At 38.8% G+C, this 16,758-nt stretch overlaps 1 protein-coding gene across 6 annotated transcripts in view; it reads right to left on the bottom strand.

The window, feature by feature from the left end:
* Positions 1-12,380: 12,380 nt before the first annotated feature.
* Positions 12,381-16,758, bottom strand: part of EPC2 (enhancer of polycomb homolog 2) — a 93,941-nt gene continuing 89,563 nt past the window's right edge. For 3 of the 6 annotated variants that reach the window (XM_045032845.1, XM_045032846.1, XM_045032847.1), the window contains 2 exons: positions 15,337-15,670; positions 12,381-13,668 (listed from right to left, as the gene is read on the bottom strand). In XM_045032845.1, the coding sequence (XP_044888780.1) occupies positions 13,596-13,668; positions 15,337-15,670 (407 nt within the window). In that variant the 3' untranslated portion in view covers positions 12,381-13,595. The remainder of the gene's footprint in view (positions 13,669-15,336; positions 15,671-16,758) is intronic. The other 3 variants (XM_045032848.1, XM_045032849.1, XM_045032851.1) reach the window with 1 other exon arrangement.

The raw sequence follows: 16,758 nt of genomic DNA, 5'->3' as shown, positions 1-16,758 counted from the left end.
TGCGGTCAGTTTCCTTCAAACAGAATTCCTACCAGATTGCATTAGTGTGAGGCTGAGTCACACTCACGCAAACAGGGAGATGGGGGGAGGGGTCGAGGGGACAGTTCTTTTACGTTTCCTAGGAGATTTGTCTTCATTGCTCTCTTTAGATGGTGGTAACCTCATTATGGTGGGCTGACATCAACTCAGCAGGAAATTTAGTGTAGGCTCCCGTACACTTCTGAAAAAAAGCAACTACATCAAAGGTAGTTTGCAATGTTCAGTGTGTGGTAGACTATTACTGTATAGTGTGATTTGTTCCTACAGATTATCAACTAATTAACATGCCTCCCCATATACTTCAAGCTTTTCACTAGCCTCAGACAGCATATTTACAATTCATGACGAGTGGGTGATGTCTTATGAAAACTGTTCTAATTTATATTTCCAGTTTCTTCATTACTAAGGAACTATTTTTGAGCAAACTAGAACAGTTTTTAGTTTCTCATTAGGATGGTTGTAGTTCCCACCCCAGTAAGGGGGTAAGACACGCACTCTTCTGAAAACTTTTGTACTATAAAGCTTCCCCACCCCTTCCCTTCCCTTTGTATAGTATTGTCACAGAACAGCCAGATCCCTGGCTAAATCTTACTTCAACATAGTCTCAACAATTTTATTTTCTCCCATGTTCCTACTAGGAAAAAAAAATTAGGTAAATGGAGGCAGGCCAAACATTTACCCCTGCAGAACCAATATAGTGCTCTACATGGCTCTAGAACACAAAGCCTGCTATAGTCTCTGTTGCACTGCAAAAAACCCTTAGGAGCATTAGATAGAGCCCCATCTTACAGCATGGGTGTGACCTGTTCTTTCTCTTTTTGTGGGGTATATAAGGGGTTGCTGATAGTTATGTTCAATAAGGAGACTAAAGGACTAATCTTGGTATTAGAGAGTGAGCTGTCCCATCTCACTGTTCCATAAGAAGGGAGCAGCCCAGTCCCTGTTCTGTCACTTCTCACTAAGGCTCAGATCCTGCAGTGAGCTCCACATTGGTAGCCCCCATACAGCTCCATTCAGTTTGGCTCTGTATGGGGGCAGGGATTTACCCAAATAGATCATCTCACACTGACATGCTTGTCATCTGTCCTACTGGCTTCAGTGGGACTGTCAGGGCACATGCCCAATTGTTTGCAGAATCAATTGGCCTAAGCCATCAGCAGGAAGGCAGAGCAGCCCGGTTCTCTGCAGGCAAATCAGCGCAGCCATCTTGATAAAGAAGTTCAGTGGGGTGGCCTGCTGAGGCCACATGCTTGGACCAGCTTACAGAGTCAGGGCAAAATATTGTTCTGCAAGCTGGGGCATGGTTGGTAATAGGTCAGTTTCAATTTGTTTTAAACTTTTTTTTATTGTCCGTGGCTACTGTGGGCATCTTTCTCCTCCTTGAAGAGCTTTAGGCTGATGCTGATGTGATGCTTGCCAGCAGAGAGCCTTGGCTGCTCCAGGTGCAGCGAGCGCGGGCCCAAGCTCTCCCTGCTGCAGGCCCTGCCCTAGCAAAGCACATAGTCCCACGCTGACATCAATGAGATTGCACCTCTGAGTGAAATTAAGGATATAGTAAAACCTCAGCATTACAAACACCAGCGTTACAAACTGACATGGGCAGTGCATCGCATAGGCCGGGGCAGTCTGTGCCTTCCCAAAGAGCCCAGCATGGCCCTGGCCACTCTCCTGCCTGCCCTTGGCCCCAGCCCAGGCAGGCTGCTCCTCTTCAGGGAAGCGGGCTGGGGCTGGGGCTAGGGTAGCCTTGTGAGGTATCATTAGAAAACTCATAATTTGCTGAGTATTGCCCTGGCAACATTGTAGGTAAGGTTATAAAATTCTACTGTAGGAGATTGCTGAAACATACACCAAATTTAGAAAAGCAGGCACAAATCCGTTCCTCAGAGACAAAAGGCAAACTAGCACTTCAGCCACGCGTCAACAAAATCAAATGGACTATCACCGGGTTAAGTGGCCATTCTTTGGCAGGGAAAAGGGTTTGAGTGAGAAATGTATATCCTGGCAAAGAAAACAGCTGCAAGTTCCCATCCCACAGACTGTCACCTACAGCCCAGCTGGAGCTGAGTCTCAAAGAAGAGAATTGCTATAAGAAATGGGGCAAACTCCTTAGATTACCTCCCCCTTCATTTTTACTTACAGCATCAACAAGAGCTGAAGGACAAAGGAAGCCTCACTGCACTGGGGAGGGATCCTGGCTGAAAGAATCAGCCAGTAAGACTGCTGGAACATGTGGTGAGAGAGACCCTTTTGCTTTAAAAGTTCACTTAGCTTGTTAAGTTAGGTATTAGTTTGTGTTTTAGCTTTTATTCCTCATTACTTGTAATCACATAAAATCTATCTTTCTGTAGTTAATAAACTTTGAAGTTTGGGATAACAAGATTTGTGCATATCATTTTCTATTCATGAAATAATGGCCTTTATAGGAGCTTGTGTTGTCCAGGGCGGGGGCTGGGCAGTACAAGAGACATTTCCGGGGGAAAGTCTGGGACTGGGAGTTTGCTGGTGTTGCCCACAGTGTAATTCATGAGTGGCTAGACATAGCACTCAGCTGGGATGATTTACATGCTGGAGGCTGTGTGGGAGTGGTTGCTGTCACAGCAAAGCAGTGTAAAAGGCACCCCCAGGTTGGAGAATTGAAGGGCCACAGCTGTTCATCAGTCTGGATTGTACCCTATGTAATGTCACAACTATATATCTGGCTCTGGTACATGCTTCCAGAGATTCATTTTGGGGCCAAGCACGGAGCATTTCAAGCCCAAAGTACTTTATCTGAGAATGTAGCAAGCATTTGAAAGGGGGGAGAAGAATTGGAATTCAGCTTTTCCTTGAAATATGCACCACTCGTTCCCATTTCACCAGAGCATGCCTGACAATTCCCCAGTCCAGGAGCTTGTGTACATTGAGCAGATGAGTGGTGCTTTAAAGCATGTTGGTAATTAATAGGTGTTTTTTTTTAATAACACTGTGCACCTAGGGCAGAGACAGACATTTGGCCAAGATTAGTTGGATCATTTCAGGTATTTCTACATTCAATAAAATAATAAATCTGTGCCATTTTTATACTTCGTAAATTCATTTATTTACTTTTTATTTTTGCGTTTAAACAGTTACTAACCCTAAAATGGATTTATGCTGAAACGGGTAATTGTTTGTGTTGGGCTCTCTTCCCCAAGTGCCAATGATTTACTACAGTTTATCTCAGCAAAGGTTAGTCGTGTAGTGGCATTTATCTATCTATTGAGAATACTTCTACGTAGTTAACTGGCACTAGAAAAAATATTTGCATGGATATTCACGCCAATGCAATATATGATTTCAGGTGTGTAGTTTGTACTTTATTGTTCTAATACTATTTTTCAATGCAAATGTAATCAGAGAATAAAATATTAACAAATACAAATTTCATGTGCCTGTTTACCAAAATTATACATTTCTGATTAATTTAGTGAAGTGTTTCTCATCTCACTGTAGCCAGCAGGAGTTTGGTGAATTAAGAACCACTTAATTTTTAAAAATCTCCCATATTTCACTTAGAAACCAGACGACATGCTAACATAAGCCCTAATTCTGTAAACTTACGTTAGCTTTCCTACTGTGAGTAGTACCACTGACTTCAATTGTAGCAAAGTTAAGTGTGTCTCTGTGTGTTTGCAGGATCAGAGCCATGATTAGCACAGAATCATGTTTAGTTATTCTTCCAAGGCCCAATCCTGTGAGGTGAGCCACACCCTCAACTTCCGCTTATTTCACTGGGACTGGAGGATGCTCAGCTTTTCTCAGGATGATGTTTGAAAGCAGAACAATGGCTAGTTTCAAAAGAGAAATATGCAATAAACCCAATTATTAGAGGGGGGTGAAGTCTGCTGGGTCAACAGTTTTTGTGTTAGTTTAAATTATTAATGAACATTAATAAACATTCTCTTAGGACATCTTTGTGGGCTAGATGTTGGATAAAGAACATGCATTTTGAAAACTCCTATCCATTTTGTATGCTTCCTTAAGTGTTAAGGCAGAAGCTCTGTCCCTAACTCACTCCATTGTTCCTGCTCAATATAGTTGATCACTAACAGAGCTCCCAAGAAATGGGAGAGCTGCCATATCGATGATCTGCAATAGTTGTGCACAGTAGAGTGAGTTAATGACACAATTTTAGCCATTACTCCTAATTTCCTGGATTATATCAGTTTAAACTAGGGAGTAGTTATGTTAATGTAATGCCAGTCCTGGGAGCAATACTGCTTTTTAGTGATAAACCACTTACTCCCCAGCCTCCCTTCCAGACTCCTGCCTTTCCATGGAGGAGGGCTGCATGCTGCTCTTTCTGAAGCCTGAGAACATTGTTGGATGTGTTTATCATTTACAGAACACCATAAGCATATGTGGCATTTAACAAAGAAAAAAGACCTTGCCCTGAGGCACCTACAGTCTAACATTAGCATTACACACACAATGAACACAATGTGCTCCATCCCCCAGGGCAGAGCACATCCAATTCCAGGTCCTCCAAGTTAACAACAAAAAACCAACCTGGGTCTTGAACTCGAAACTTACCATACTGGATCAAAACAGTGGCCCTTCTAATCCAGTATCTTGCCTCTGTCTATGGCAAGTGCTTTCAGAGTAATGTGAGAGTTAACACAGCAGTAAGTAGTTGCGAAATAACCTGCTCACAGGAAAAATTTCTGCCTAACCACATAAGGTGTTGCTGTGTTGTTTACTTTTTTGTTTCTGAAAGAAGCGTGATAGGTTAGAATTTATCTCTATATCCGAATCACAGGGCGTTTTGATTTGGCTAATACAAAATACTTTAGTTATGTTTAAAACTGTAATCCCATGGACGGCATAGAGCTGTGCAAGAACCATAACTTGCTTGGCAGGACATCCCAATGATTTTTATACTTGTTTTTGCTCCAAATTGGAGTACAACCAAAAAAATTTCCTGAAAAACAAAATTTGCACACAAAAAATAAAATAAAAAGTTCAAACAACAGTTTGGGTCCACTGAAACATCCCACTTCAATAAAATTGAAGTATTTAATTCAAATTTTGACTTTTATATTATATTAAAAATGGAAAAAGTAGTTTCAAAATAAAAAAAATAAAAAATTCTGTTCCAAAATGCTTCACGTCAATTTTTTTTTAAAAGAACAAAATGTCATTGAAATCTGTAAAAAGTCAAAGTTTAGATTTCAACAAAATGGAATTTTCCAATAGAAAAATGTTCAGTGAGAAAAATTGACCAGTTCTACTAAGAAGCAAGTTAAGAAAAGCTACTTTTGTCCCTGATTCAGAAAAAAAACATGCAAGCATGTGATTAACTTCAAGTTTGAATAAACCCATAAGCAAAGCACTTAACTATATGCATAAGCCATATTGAATTCAATGGGATTAGCCATGTCTTTAAAATTAAGCATGGCCATATGAGTTTTGCTGAAGTGAGGTTTAGTTATTTATGTTGCATCTGCAAATGTGATCGTGCTTATTAAACACAACTGAGTTAGTTTAATTTTACTACTACTACTAATCATTTTAGAATAAAACCCATTTAAAAAGTACAAATTTAAGTAATTTCATAAGCACCCCAATACAATTTTCTTTTAGAGAAGATCTAGAACAGTGGCTCTCAACATTTCCAGACTACTATACCTCTTTCAGGAGTCTGATATATAATTATAAAATAAATCAACTAGAATATAAATATTGTACTTATATTTCAGTGTATATTATATAGAGCAGTATAAACGTCATTGTATGAAATTATAGTGTGTGCTGATGTTACTAGTGCTTTTTATGTAGCCTATTGTAAAACTAGGCAAATGTCTAGATAAGTTGATGTAACCCCTGGAAGACATCTGCATTATCCCAGGCTACATGTACCCCTGGTTGAGAACCACTGACCTCGGAGGTACGTAAGCAGGCTGCCTCCTTTAATTTTCTTTCTAAATTATTCCAAACATTTTCAATGATTATGCAAAATCCCCTGAGTTTTACTGTGTGGCAAAGTAACACTCTTGTTGCTTTTAAAAAGCAAAGCAAAATCCTTTTGGAGTAATGTCTACAAAGAGTGAAATACCATTGCGGGTTTATGGTGCCATCTTCTGGTGTCATTTACAAAGCTGCCTCACTTAGTCACATATTCATCATGCAAGTGCGTGGGATGATGGGTGTTTAAAGGCACTTTACGCGGAAAGCAACTTTCAGTGAAAAAAATGTGAATTCAGGAATATTCATTCTATTATGGATAATGATAGTGAGAATCAAGCACTAGTGCTTGTGACTTTTCAAGTATTTATCCACAGTGAAACTGTTATTGGGGAAAGAAGAGGGGGAGAGAGAGACACACTGTAGTCCAGTGGCTAGGAAACCCACATGGAAGACCCTGAGGCCAGTCTCCCTGCTCTAACCACTCTCCTGTTACTTATCCTGCCTGGTTATATGGTTTTAACCATAGTTTTAGTATACACATGCAACTTTTTAATTAACATCTTACACCCAAATTAACCTTCATCCCATACAAAGCTAATATTTGCATGTACACCATCATTGGTTCATGTGAGAAATGTTGTGTCATTAAGTGCATTTACTGGGTGCATTATAAATACCTAGATAATTTGATGTGCTAAAGAAACAAAGGCCATCTCCTATTATTTTGTATGGTATCCCTGCTTGTGTCTCTTTGTCCTACATTTTAAAGACCAGTTGGGTCGTAACAGCTTGTCAGCTATATTGCCAGATCTGCTGCATGTGTTTCCTTTCCCACTTAGAGACAAATTTGCTTTACTATTAATTGCTATCTAGGAAAGACAACAAAGGAAGGAGCAGGCTTGCTTTTGCTCACGAGGGCTTCTGAAATAGGAAGAGATGTATTTTCCTTCATAACTCAGAGTGGAGCTAAGAATATCTCCAAACAGTCTTGGGCCTATGAATGGAAGAAGCAGGAGTCTACATTTTGAAGACATGCCTCCCCTCCAAGGCTGAACCTAGAGAGCTGGAGATATGGCTGCTCTGGATAAATAGTCTTCTGTAGTTATTGGAATGTTTCCTTGGTCAAAGATCCTCCTTCCACCATGGGGCTGAGCACGTCCTTCTGAATAATACTGGAATCTAGAAGGAGGTCAGATGGTTTTGAATGGGAGGCCACTGCTGAGCCCACTTTGGAGTAGGCAAGTCACAACTCTTGGAAGGAAGCATCTAGTTGGCAGATATTTCTAGCAAACAGAGCCATGTCAGGAATTCATGTTAGAGCATGAGATAGGAGACACCCCTGATGTTCTCTAGTAACCATATCACAGATGGCAGGGGAAGGGACAACCAGAGTAGAAGGCTCAGAGTCAGAGTCCTCTTCTCCTTCCAACGTGTCCACAGGTAAGGGCAAAGCGGGAGGAAGGCTGCAAGGAAGATGGTCTTCTGTCCTGCAAAGGAAGGAAGGAAGGAACAAACCAAAACAAATAAAGGATTGAGGAAGAGGACTCATTAAGTGGAAGGAATAGAGCACTGGTTAAATTGTTTTTTGGGTCGGCAGGAAGAGAAAATGCCTACACTAGGAGAAAGAAATAAGGTTGCATAGCCTTGTCCAACTGAGGTGGGGGAGGGGGCCAAAGAAAGAATGGAAATCTTTCAACTGTTTCAGCTTCGAATCAGTAGAGGGGAATCTCTTGTCTGGCTCCACTGATCCAGGGTCAGTTCCTGGCCTTTCTGCACAGCAGGGAAGGGATATGCAGTGTGATCACCTTTCAACCCATAGTACTTCCACCGCCAGCTGCCCCTTGAGGGCACTCAGTGTAAACAGGCCTCACAACAGGTAGCTGAAGTGGGTTGGAGCAGGAGAGGAAGAGCCTCTTCCTGGTTTCTTCTGCTGCTGCTCCATAAAAAGTTAATCACCACCTGAAGCAAAGGAAAAAGGTCTCAGGGAAGCAGGAAAATCTGGGTAACAAAGTCTGGGAAGAGTTATGAGGAAGGTTTGGCACCCAGACTTCCTTGATCTGCATACCTACTTTTCCAAGAAAAAAGAGAAACTTCCACTGTTTGCTCTGGCTTCCCTACCTTGGAATATCTAAGTCAAATACCCACTTAGCTAGTAAATTTCTAGCTTAGTTTATATTATTAAACAGTTGGGATTTTGAAATTTATGTTCTAAAATCAGCAATTGTCCTCATGATCCATTATGAAACTGATTATACTGGGATTCTGATTTGTTAGGTTTTGTTCATGAATCAGCATTTGGTTTGTGGTAGCTATAATGTTTCTCACAATGGGATACTTATCCACTGTGAAACTAAAGATCAGGAGAAAAGTCATGACCAGTGCACTTCATATTATGCATGTGAGAGAGGTTCACAATACATCTCAACCTTATGTGAACATCCGACAGAACAGGTCAGGATCCCGTGTTTGTTTTTACTGTTATCTGTGTCGGTTTTGATCTGCTTTTATTTAATTCTCAGGTATAAAGTGGAGGATGCAACACAGAATATTTGCACACCACAAAATTAGTGAGAATGGGTGGAAGATTGCCCTCAGTTGAACAGATGGAGCTCCAGTGAAACTAGCATGTAACTGAGGGTGGAATTTAGCCCATTATGTTTAGGCAGTATTCCTCAAACTCCCAGACACTACATTTGACATTTTTTGCTGATATGCTCCTTTACCACCTCTCCCTCTCATCAGAATGAACACAGAACTGATTTAGTACAAGTCCTTATTTATAATCTAATTGCTTGCTCCACTATTAAGACTCAATTATTTGACAAATCTCATAACACAGTTTGTGGGGTCAATTTCTGATCATCTTGAACCCAATTTTCAAAAATGATTATTTGGCAATTTTAGGGAATGTAATTTTATCGTGGAGCACAGGTAGTAATTTGAAATAAATTAACATTAAAACGTATCAAACTAATACATCAGTCAGTCCTACAGTACTTAACATATATGGATGGATCTTTAGATTGTGTTCAAAACCCAAAGGAAAAACCTGAAGTTGAATTACATTTGAACTATTTTTTGTTGCCAGACATCTTCCTTAATAATTAATAACCATTAAAGCACAAAACAATTATGCTGATGATATATCTTTATGTTCACAATAGAAGTCAGAGGTAAGACAGATACTGTATCATTAACACACACTAAATTGCCATCACAGAAATATAACCCACTCGTTGGTAATCCCTGCTCCATTTAGGCATAAAGAGAAATTAAGAATAGTTTCTGACTAGAGTTCTGATTTAATTTTTTTGTAGATGCATGCTGGAATTCAGTATTATTCGTCACTTCTTTTCTTTTTCCAATACTATTTAAAAGACAACGGAAGTGATGAAAATTAACCGGAGACCCCCCCCCATGATTCATCAACATGGTTTTAAACAATTAATATGCATACTACATATTATGAATGGAGCAATCAATTTCATAATTCTTGGACAGTTTGTTGGCTGCATGTGCCATATTGGAAAATATTATAGTATTTAGACATATATTTAAAAAGTAATATGCCGAGCTGCTGTACAGTTATCTACACGATCAGTTAGTTGAGTACTAAAATGACATCCAGAGGACAGTAGAATTTTTCTGGTTACTTTACAATGGACAAAATGGCTATTAACCTCATTAGTTCCACTGCATGCTTTTAAAAAGTTACATTGTTCCTGCAAAATCTAGAAGCATGTCAAAATACGACTTTATAACCTTGTCTACATGATGTCAACTACAGTAGTAGATATTTGGCCTCTGGGTCAAGTTAAACATCTGTGATTCCATGGAAATGGTTCTCTCAAATGTCTGAACAAAGGCATAAGGATGAGGACTTTCAGTAAAATTGACAGCAGTTTCAGATGGTACTGGAAGATACTGAATTCTGTTTGGCATTTAATGCCACAGCAATTTATGAGCAGTCAGTGAACAGGCTTTTTTTGGTAGTCTTCTCTTTCACTGTTGGGTGCTAAACCAAAGGTAAATGTTTTTGTGGGTCCTCTAAGAAGTATATGGTTGACCTCACAGCAAACTGAAATAAAAATTAATTTTTAACACAGCTCAGGCTATAGCTCTAATAAGCCCTAATAGACTGTATAGCAAGAGTGGCATCTGAGTCAGTTCTATTTTACAGTAAAAATACATTACTGCTAATCCTTTACATGGAACATACTCCAAAGTGTATAGTATTGCTTATCAAATAGCCTTTGGAGAATATAAAGATGCCTTCTTCACCACCGCACCAAACACATTTGGCCATAATGCATTCTAGGTAAAGCTCCAGTCAGAGGTTTTTCAAGTAACTAAAGACCAATTCTTCTCTAGAAAGCCACAAAAGGTGACTGCTAGGTAACCAACACATTCTCAGTCTAATTTACCATGAAAATGGTTTAAATTAGTCATTTAAAATAGTTTGAACTAAATATCTAGTTGTAATCTACTAAATACAATACTTTCAATCTTCAGCAGGATGGCTTTCGTGTGCTCACAATGCCCTGACATTTTTATGAACAAAAGAAGGCCTCTTGGGCTATCTAGACTAAACATAGAGGTAGAAATGACAGAATTCTCTGTTAGCTATGTACAAAACAGAAGACAAATGGTTCTGCAATATGCTAATAATCTAACCAATAACTCAAGTGAGAAATTTAGCATCTGTACTTCAAACCACATAAGCTGTCTAGCTATTTACAAAAGTAACTAGTTCTACACAAAATCCAAAATAATTGTCAAAGGGTATGTATATGTAAAGAACAATTTATCAATCATGCAGGGCACTATGGCAGATCTGGGCTGAATGCTAAGGGTGAACACCCTCTGCATTGCCTACCCAAATCCCACATTCATCCTTTACCCATTACCATATCTAGTGGTACAGGGCTTCCAGGGGCTGTGGAGAAATATGCAGGAAATGCTCCTTGAAACCCCCCCCCCACCTCACCTTTCTCTTCTTATGGCCCTTATAACTTTTTTAAAGAGAATAATGGTACTAGTTATCAGTAACAACAGGAAATACTTCTGGATCGCCTACAGCATCTCAGGCTGCTGCGAAGCTCTCTGATAGACAAGAGCTGGAAAATACTTCAAAACAATATCTACTGAATTACCTGTAACAGAATAAAACAGCTAACGGGAGGGAAAAGTGTCTTTGAAGAAGACAAACAATATATCTTTATGAAACAACTAAAAAAGAGGCATAAATTGATATCATGGCACACAGGAAGAAGGACACGTACACTTTGTTGAAGGAGAAAGCACTATTTACTCTTTATGTGTTTCTGTGCAAAACCTGCAATATGAACGGAAGAACTAATTAAAACCAACCCTGAGAGCAAGGCAGAAGTGTAAGTTTTCATTTTACCTGCTGCTCTACATGCTGGCACTTCAATACACTTCAGCTTCAGTGAGATAGTTATAAAACATCCAAGAACTTAGAATAAACTAGATTTAATTGCAGGGCTTAACTGTGGATGTCACCCAATCACTCACCTGATGTAGTAGTACATTTCCAGTAAAATGGTTCTACACAAGTAGGTATGAAGCAACTCTTGCAACACATTAGATGGGAATTATTTCTGTGATTTCTAGTATACTCAAGTCTATCTAAGGTATGTACAGCAGAACCCCAGAGTTACAAACACCTCGGGAATGGAGGTTGTTCGTAACTCTGCAATGTTTGTAACTCTGAACAAAATGTTATGGTTCTTTCAAAAATTTATAACTGAACATTGACTTAATATAACTTTGAAACTTTACTATGCAGCAGAAAAATGCGGCTTTTAACCATCTTAATTTAAATGAAACAAGCACAGAACTTACCTTGTCAAATCTTTTTCTTAAGCTTTTTTTTTTTTTTAAAAGTAATTTATGTTTAACACAGTACTGTTCAGCATTTGCTCTTTTTTGGTCTCTGCTGCCTGACTGTGTACTTCTGGTTCCAAATGAGGTATGTGGTTGACTGGTCAGTTTGTAATTCTGAGGCTCTACTGTATATGGTTCCCATTACTCCAGCATTGGAGCACTTCACAATTTTTAATTTAATTCTCCTACTATTACCACCCCTGTGAGATAGTGAAGTGCTATTATCCCCATTTTACAGATGGGGAACTGAGAGACAGAAAGAATAAGTGACTTGCACAAGGTCACACAGGAAGTTCTCTGGTGGAAACACAACAGATTGAACCTGGGTCTCTTGAGTTCCACCACTGGCCTATTGTTTCTCTCCTGTTATACTACAAATACATTAAAGGCAGGAAACAATCTCTTTCTCATAAAAGTGGCAGTTTTAGTGAATATACTTGGATTAAAAACATCTCAGAAGACTACCAGTACTACCTTAACATCCAAATTGTTTTCACATTGTGAAATAAACACATATGCAACATGTCCATGTTTTGATATGTATTTTTATTTCCCTGCAGTTTTCACTTATCAAGAACAAGTAACAGGGAAAGTTGTCTGAACTAGTGCATAAACAAACATTCTGAAACACCACTACACGTATCTAATTTACAAGAACCATATAAAAAAAGTCACTAAAACACTACACTACGAAGGTGTCCAACGCTTACAGTCAGACTTTTTCCAACCCGTTACTTGCCTTGTAGCCACAGGAAAATTCTCCAAAATTGAAAAGACAATCTTGCCACAACCCTCCCCCCTCCCACCACCTGGGATGGCTCGATATCTAGACATCCAATAATTATTGCAATGATATATAATGCAATACATACCTGGTAAAATATCCTTTACGTGGTGTGTTACAGTTTTAAAGCCGGTTAAAATATGCAGTCGTCAGATAAAATGTAATCAGTTGAAAATTTTTCATATCTGCACAGTTTAATGTGTGCTAGATGCATAATTTTTCCTAGTCAGTTTTTTCTGTGTAATTATCTTTTATAAACTGGTATTATAAATAGAAATATACATTCAAAATATATGGAAAAGTGAGTTACTACATTAAATTTGCATGTATCGATCCATCCCTTTCCCCTGCACAGTAATAGAAAATACTATTTTGCCTTGAACTTCATATTTGACAGTGAAATGCCACTAAAGTATTTACCAAAAAGTCCATCTAGTCAAATTGTGAAACAAAATGAACCAAGTGAAAACTTTACATTTCCTTTAGAAAAAAATTACAAGAATTTCATTTCCTAGCTATGAATCTTTTAACTTTTTTTTTAGACACAAAGTTGGATTTATTTGTACAAGATACAAAATGTAAACATGGCAAAATAAATAGTTAAAACAAGTGATGCAGGATCTCATTTCATGCTCATGATCCCATTAAAGAATTATTTTTTAAATCCATTCAGTTGCAAATTCAAGTGCAAAAGCATGATGATGAATATCTACTATTCAAGTAACAGAAATAATATTGATGATACAAATAAACTATTTTACAAGGTAGTGATTTTCCCAATTTTACAAAATGTACATTATATATCGACTTAATATACGATATAATGATAGTCCATTTAGGTCCGTTTCAGTTCCCTGTGATCCACAGAGTGTTGTATTTTGCATTCAGTTGGAATATAAATGACTACACCATCAGCACAGGTAAAGCCACTGGTTTGAGGTTATGTCACTTCCATGGCTACTGTTGTCTCTGCTATGCCATTTAAACCCAGTCGTTCTGGTTCGTGGTTCTCTCTGTAATAAAATGGAATAGTTACAAGTAGGACATTAATACTTCTATGTAAGATTTCATAGTATTTTTGTTGATATAAGTATTTCTGCACAGATCTCTTATTCATGGTATGGAAAGACCATTAAATATATCAAACAAATAGGCAGGAACAGGGCAAGTTCTCTCTGAACTTGATCAGACTTCTGCTTGAAAACCAAATACTGTCTTTAGTCCATCAATACCATGATCCTATTCATGCGCTGCCGCATGAATAAAGTACTAACAGCTAACTTTGCTGAAGTTGAAAACCTGTTGATGATTTCCTATAAGACAGAACTAAAGCAGTGGTGGGCAACCTGCGGCCTATGAGCTGCATGCAGCCCATCCGGGTAAGCTGACTGCGGGCTGTAAGACATTTTGTGGATGTTGACTGTCTGCGGGCACGGCCCCCTGCAGCGTCCAGTGGCCGCTGTTTGCCGTTCCTGGCCAACGGGAGCTGTGGGAAGCACAACTGTTCCATGCATGCTGGTGCACAAATTACTGTTCTAACATAGCCCATCTTTTTATCAGTTTAGTTAAATACTTCTCAGCACTAGCATAAAGAATTTTAAATTTTGTATCAGTCTTTATATACTGCTCTTTGGGATTTTGCACCTGTTAGAATCCTAAGGCTTCTCTAGAGTAGGAATAAAGGTGCTAACATAATTTGAAACAGCCCTTTGCATCTAGTGTAGACAGAGCTGAGCACCCTAAACGTTCAAAGGGGTGTTTCTAGGATGTTGGGGTTTTTTGTTGTTCTTTTTGGTTAAAGTACCTTTTCTCTAGTCTAGACATACTTTGACCTATATCCAGTTTTATTTAGTAAAAAACAAAACCAAAAAAACTTCACACCAAAAAAATGTAGTTGTGAATGACATTGCAAAGTGAGCCATAACCTGTTAGTGCCCATTCTGTATTCCCGTACTTTATAAACAATAGATATAATTTTGTAATTCATAGATTACACAGTCCATCAGACTAATTTAATGTAAGGAAAATTTAAGTTTTTTGGTTTTGGTGTTTTTTTGTTTTTTTGTTTTTTTTTAAAGAGAAATTTTTGGATACTTTTCCAAGATCACCCTTCCTCCATACATAGTAATCTGTATTTAAATATACTAAAACTGCAATACAACAACTGGTACAGGGAACCAAATTATGCTGAGGGAGTTTCGTGATGGAAGTGAGGTCAGCGTGCCAGACTGTGCCTCTAAAATGCACCCACGGAGTTTGGGGAAGGGCATAAGCATAATTTCTTTTGGGGAAAGCAGAGTCTGGGCAGCCTGGAAGTGGCTAGAGCTGCATTAGATTAATCAAATCAAAATGATAACCTGAACAACTCATTTTACACAGTTATGTAAAAATAATAGTATACTTAGATATAGATTTATAATTGAACACATATGTCATCATTTTAGACCTCAATCCTGCAAAAGGATTATCTAGACATGAACTTGTATGACTGCTAGAAGCCTACTGAAGTAAAGGTGTGCAGGTGGGGATCCCTTTGTAGGACCAAAGTCATAGATTTTGAGATCTTTGAGCAAGGGACTATATTTTACTTAACGCTCTACTGAGCCAGGTACATTTATGGAACTATTCATATAATAATACCGGAATTTAAGAAATTCTGCCCCAATATACTATATACACACCTTGCTATACTGCTGATGGCACTGCTGGGAGTAACCTTTGGCACCCTGTCCATACTGGCAGCAACTGTGGCAAGTTTTAAGGCTGTTGGCGATGGCGCTGAAGTCCTTGCATTGATATGTACATTGACTGGAGAAACAACACTGACATTGTTTAGATGCACTGCATTAGTCAGGCAAGAATTGTTCATGGGAAGTGTTTGAGGGCTGCTTGTGCACAAAGCTGGAATTAAGTGGTTTGTGGTGCTGTGGCCAACTGTCCTTACAAGTTGTACAGCTGAAATCCCTGGGCTGGATGATAAAGCCATGTTGGTGGAGTACAGAGTTTTAGAGGTTCCTGTTAGAAACAAAACATTTCAGTAAAAATTACACAATAAAAATGCATGTAATTGTTTAGTCGCAAAACAGAAGTTTAAACATAAGCTTAAGTATAAGGCTGTAATTATCAATGGCAATAATTACCCCATAATCCCACTGCCAAAGTTACATCTTGGGAACAAAATTATTACAGTTTATTTGCAGTCACAACTTTTACAGTCTTTTCTGTTCAATGAAGAGGAAAAAAAGTTTGCCTCCAAGTCCCAGTTAGTGTAGACTGCTCAGAGCACTACCCTTTCTCTTGTATAACGTGCTAAGGAAGGACCTGATTTACCACAACTGGCCTGAGCCACATTTCTCTCCTGGATCAGTTCCAGCATATTGATTTACTATATATTAACTCTCTTCCTCCCCACCAGTGCACAGGTTCTATAAACGCTATTAGCTGTTAAACAAAAAACACCATAAAACCCCTCTGATTTATTATCTAAATCAAATCCTAATGTACTTTTGTCTGCACCAGTAAAGCAACAATCCAACCTGTATGATTTTGTCATGATTGGTTTCTGATAAGTGGAGTCTCTCAGAAAAATTGCAATTTCAGATACATTAGGGCTTTGCAGCTAGGTTCATGGTCTCTGGAAAAACGGCTCTAGTCTGTGCCAGTATGTACATTTAGTACCTATTCAGAAAAGAATTTAAGCACATACTTAACTTTGGGTATATACTTACATCAATGATGTCAATGGGATAAAGATAAATATATATATTCTATCCTGATTTGGGGCTACAGTACTAACTAAAGAATGAAATTTTGTAAGACTGTAGAACCAACTATGGATTTGAAAGTTTTAAATACCAACTCCCTCCCCATAAAACCATCCAGAAGATCACGAGACACTGAATAATGGCTGTGACAAAGTTCCTCCTCTATCTTGGTGGGTCCTGCGCTTATGTTTGCCTCAGAGATTCACCATGTGGGTCTGGGAACAGCCCAGAGACCTTCCCCTCTGGTAGAACCCACAGTCCAGGTCACTTCCTCCTGTGTCTGATCAGGAGTTGGGAGGTCTGGGGGGAACCCAGGCCCACCCTCTACTTCGGGGTCCA

This window comes from Mauremys mutica, chromosome 10 (assembly GCF_020497125.1).
Source record: "Mauremys mutica isolate MM-2020 ecotype Southern chromosome 10, ASM2049712v1, whole genome shotgun sequence".
NCBI classification, from domain to species: Eukaryota; Metazoa; Chordata; order Testudines; family Geoemydidae; genus Mauremys; species Mauremys mutica.
The sequence above is the reverse complement of the archived record's forward strand: the minus strand, read 5'-3'. Positions and strand labels throughout refer to the sequence as shown.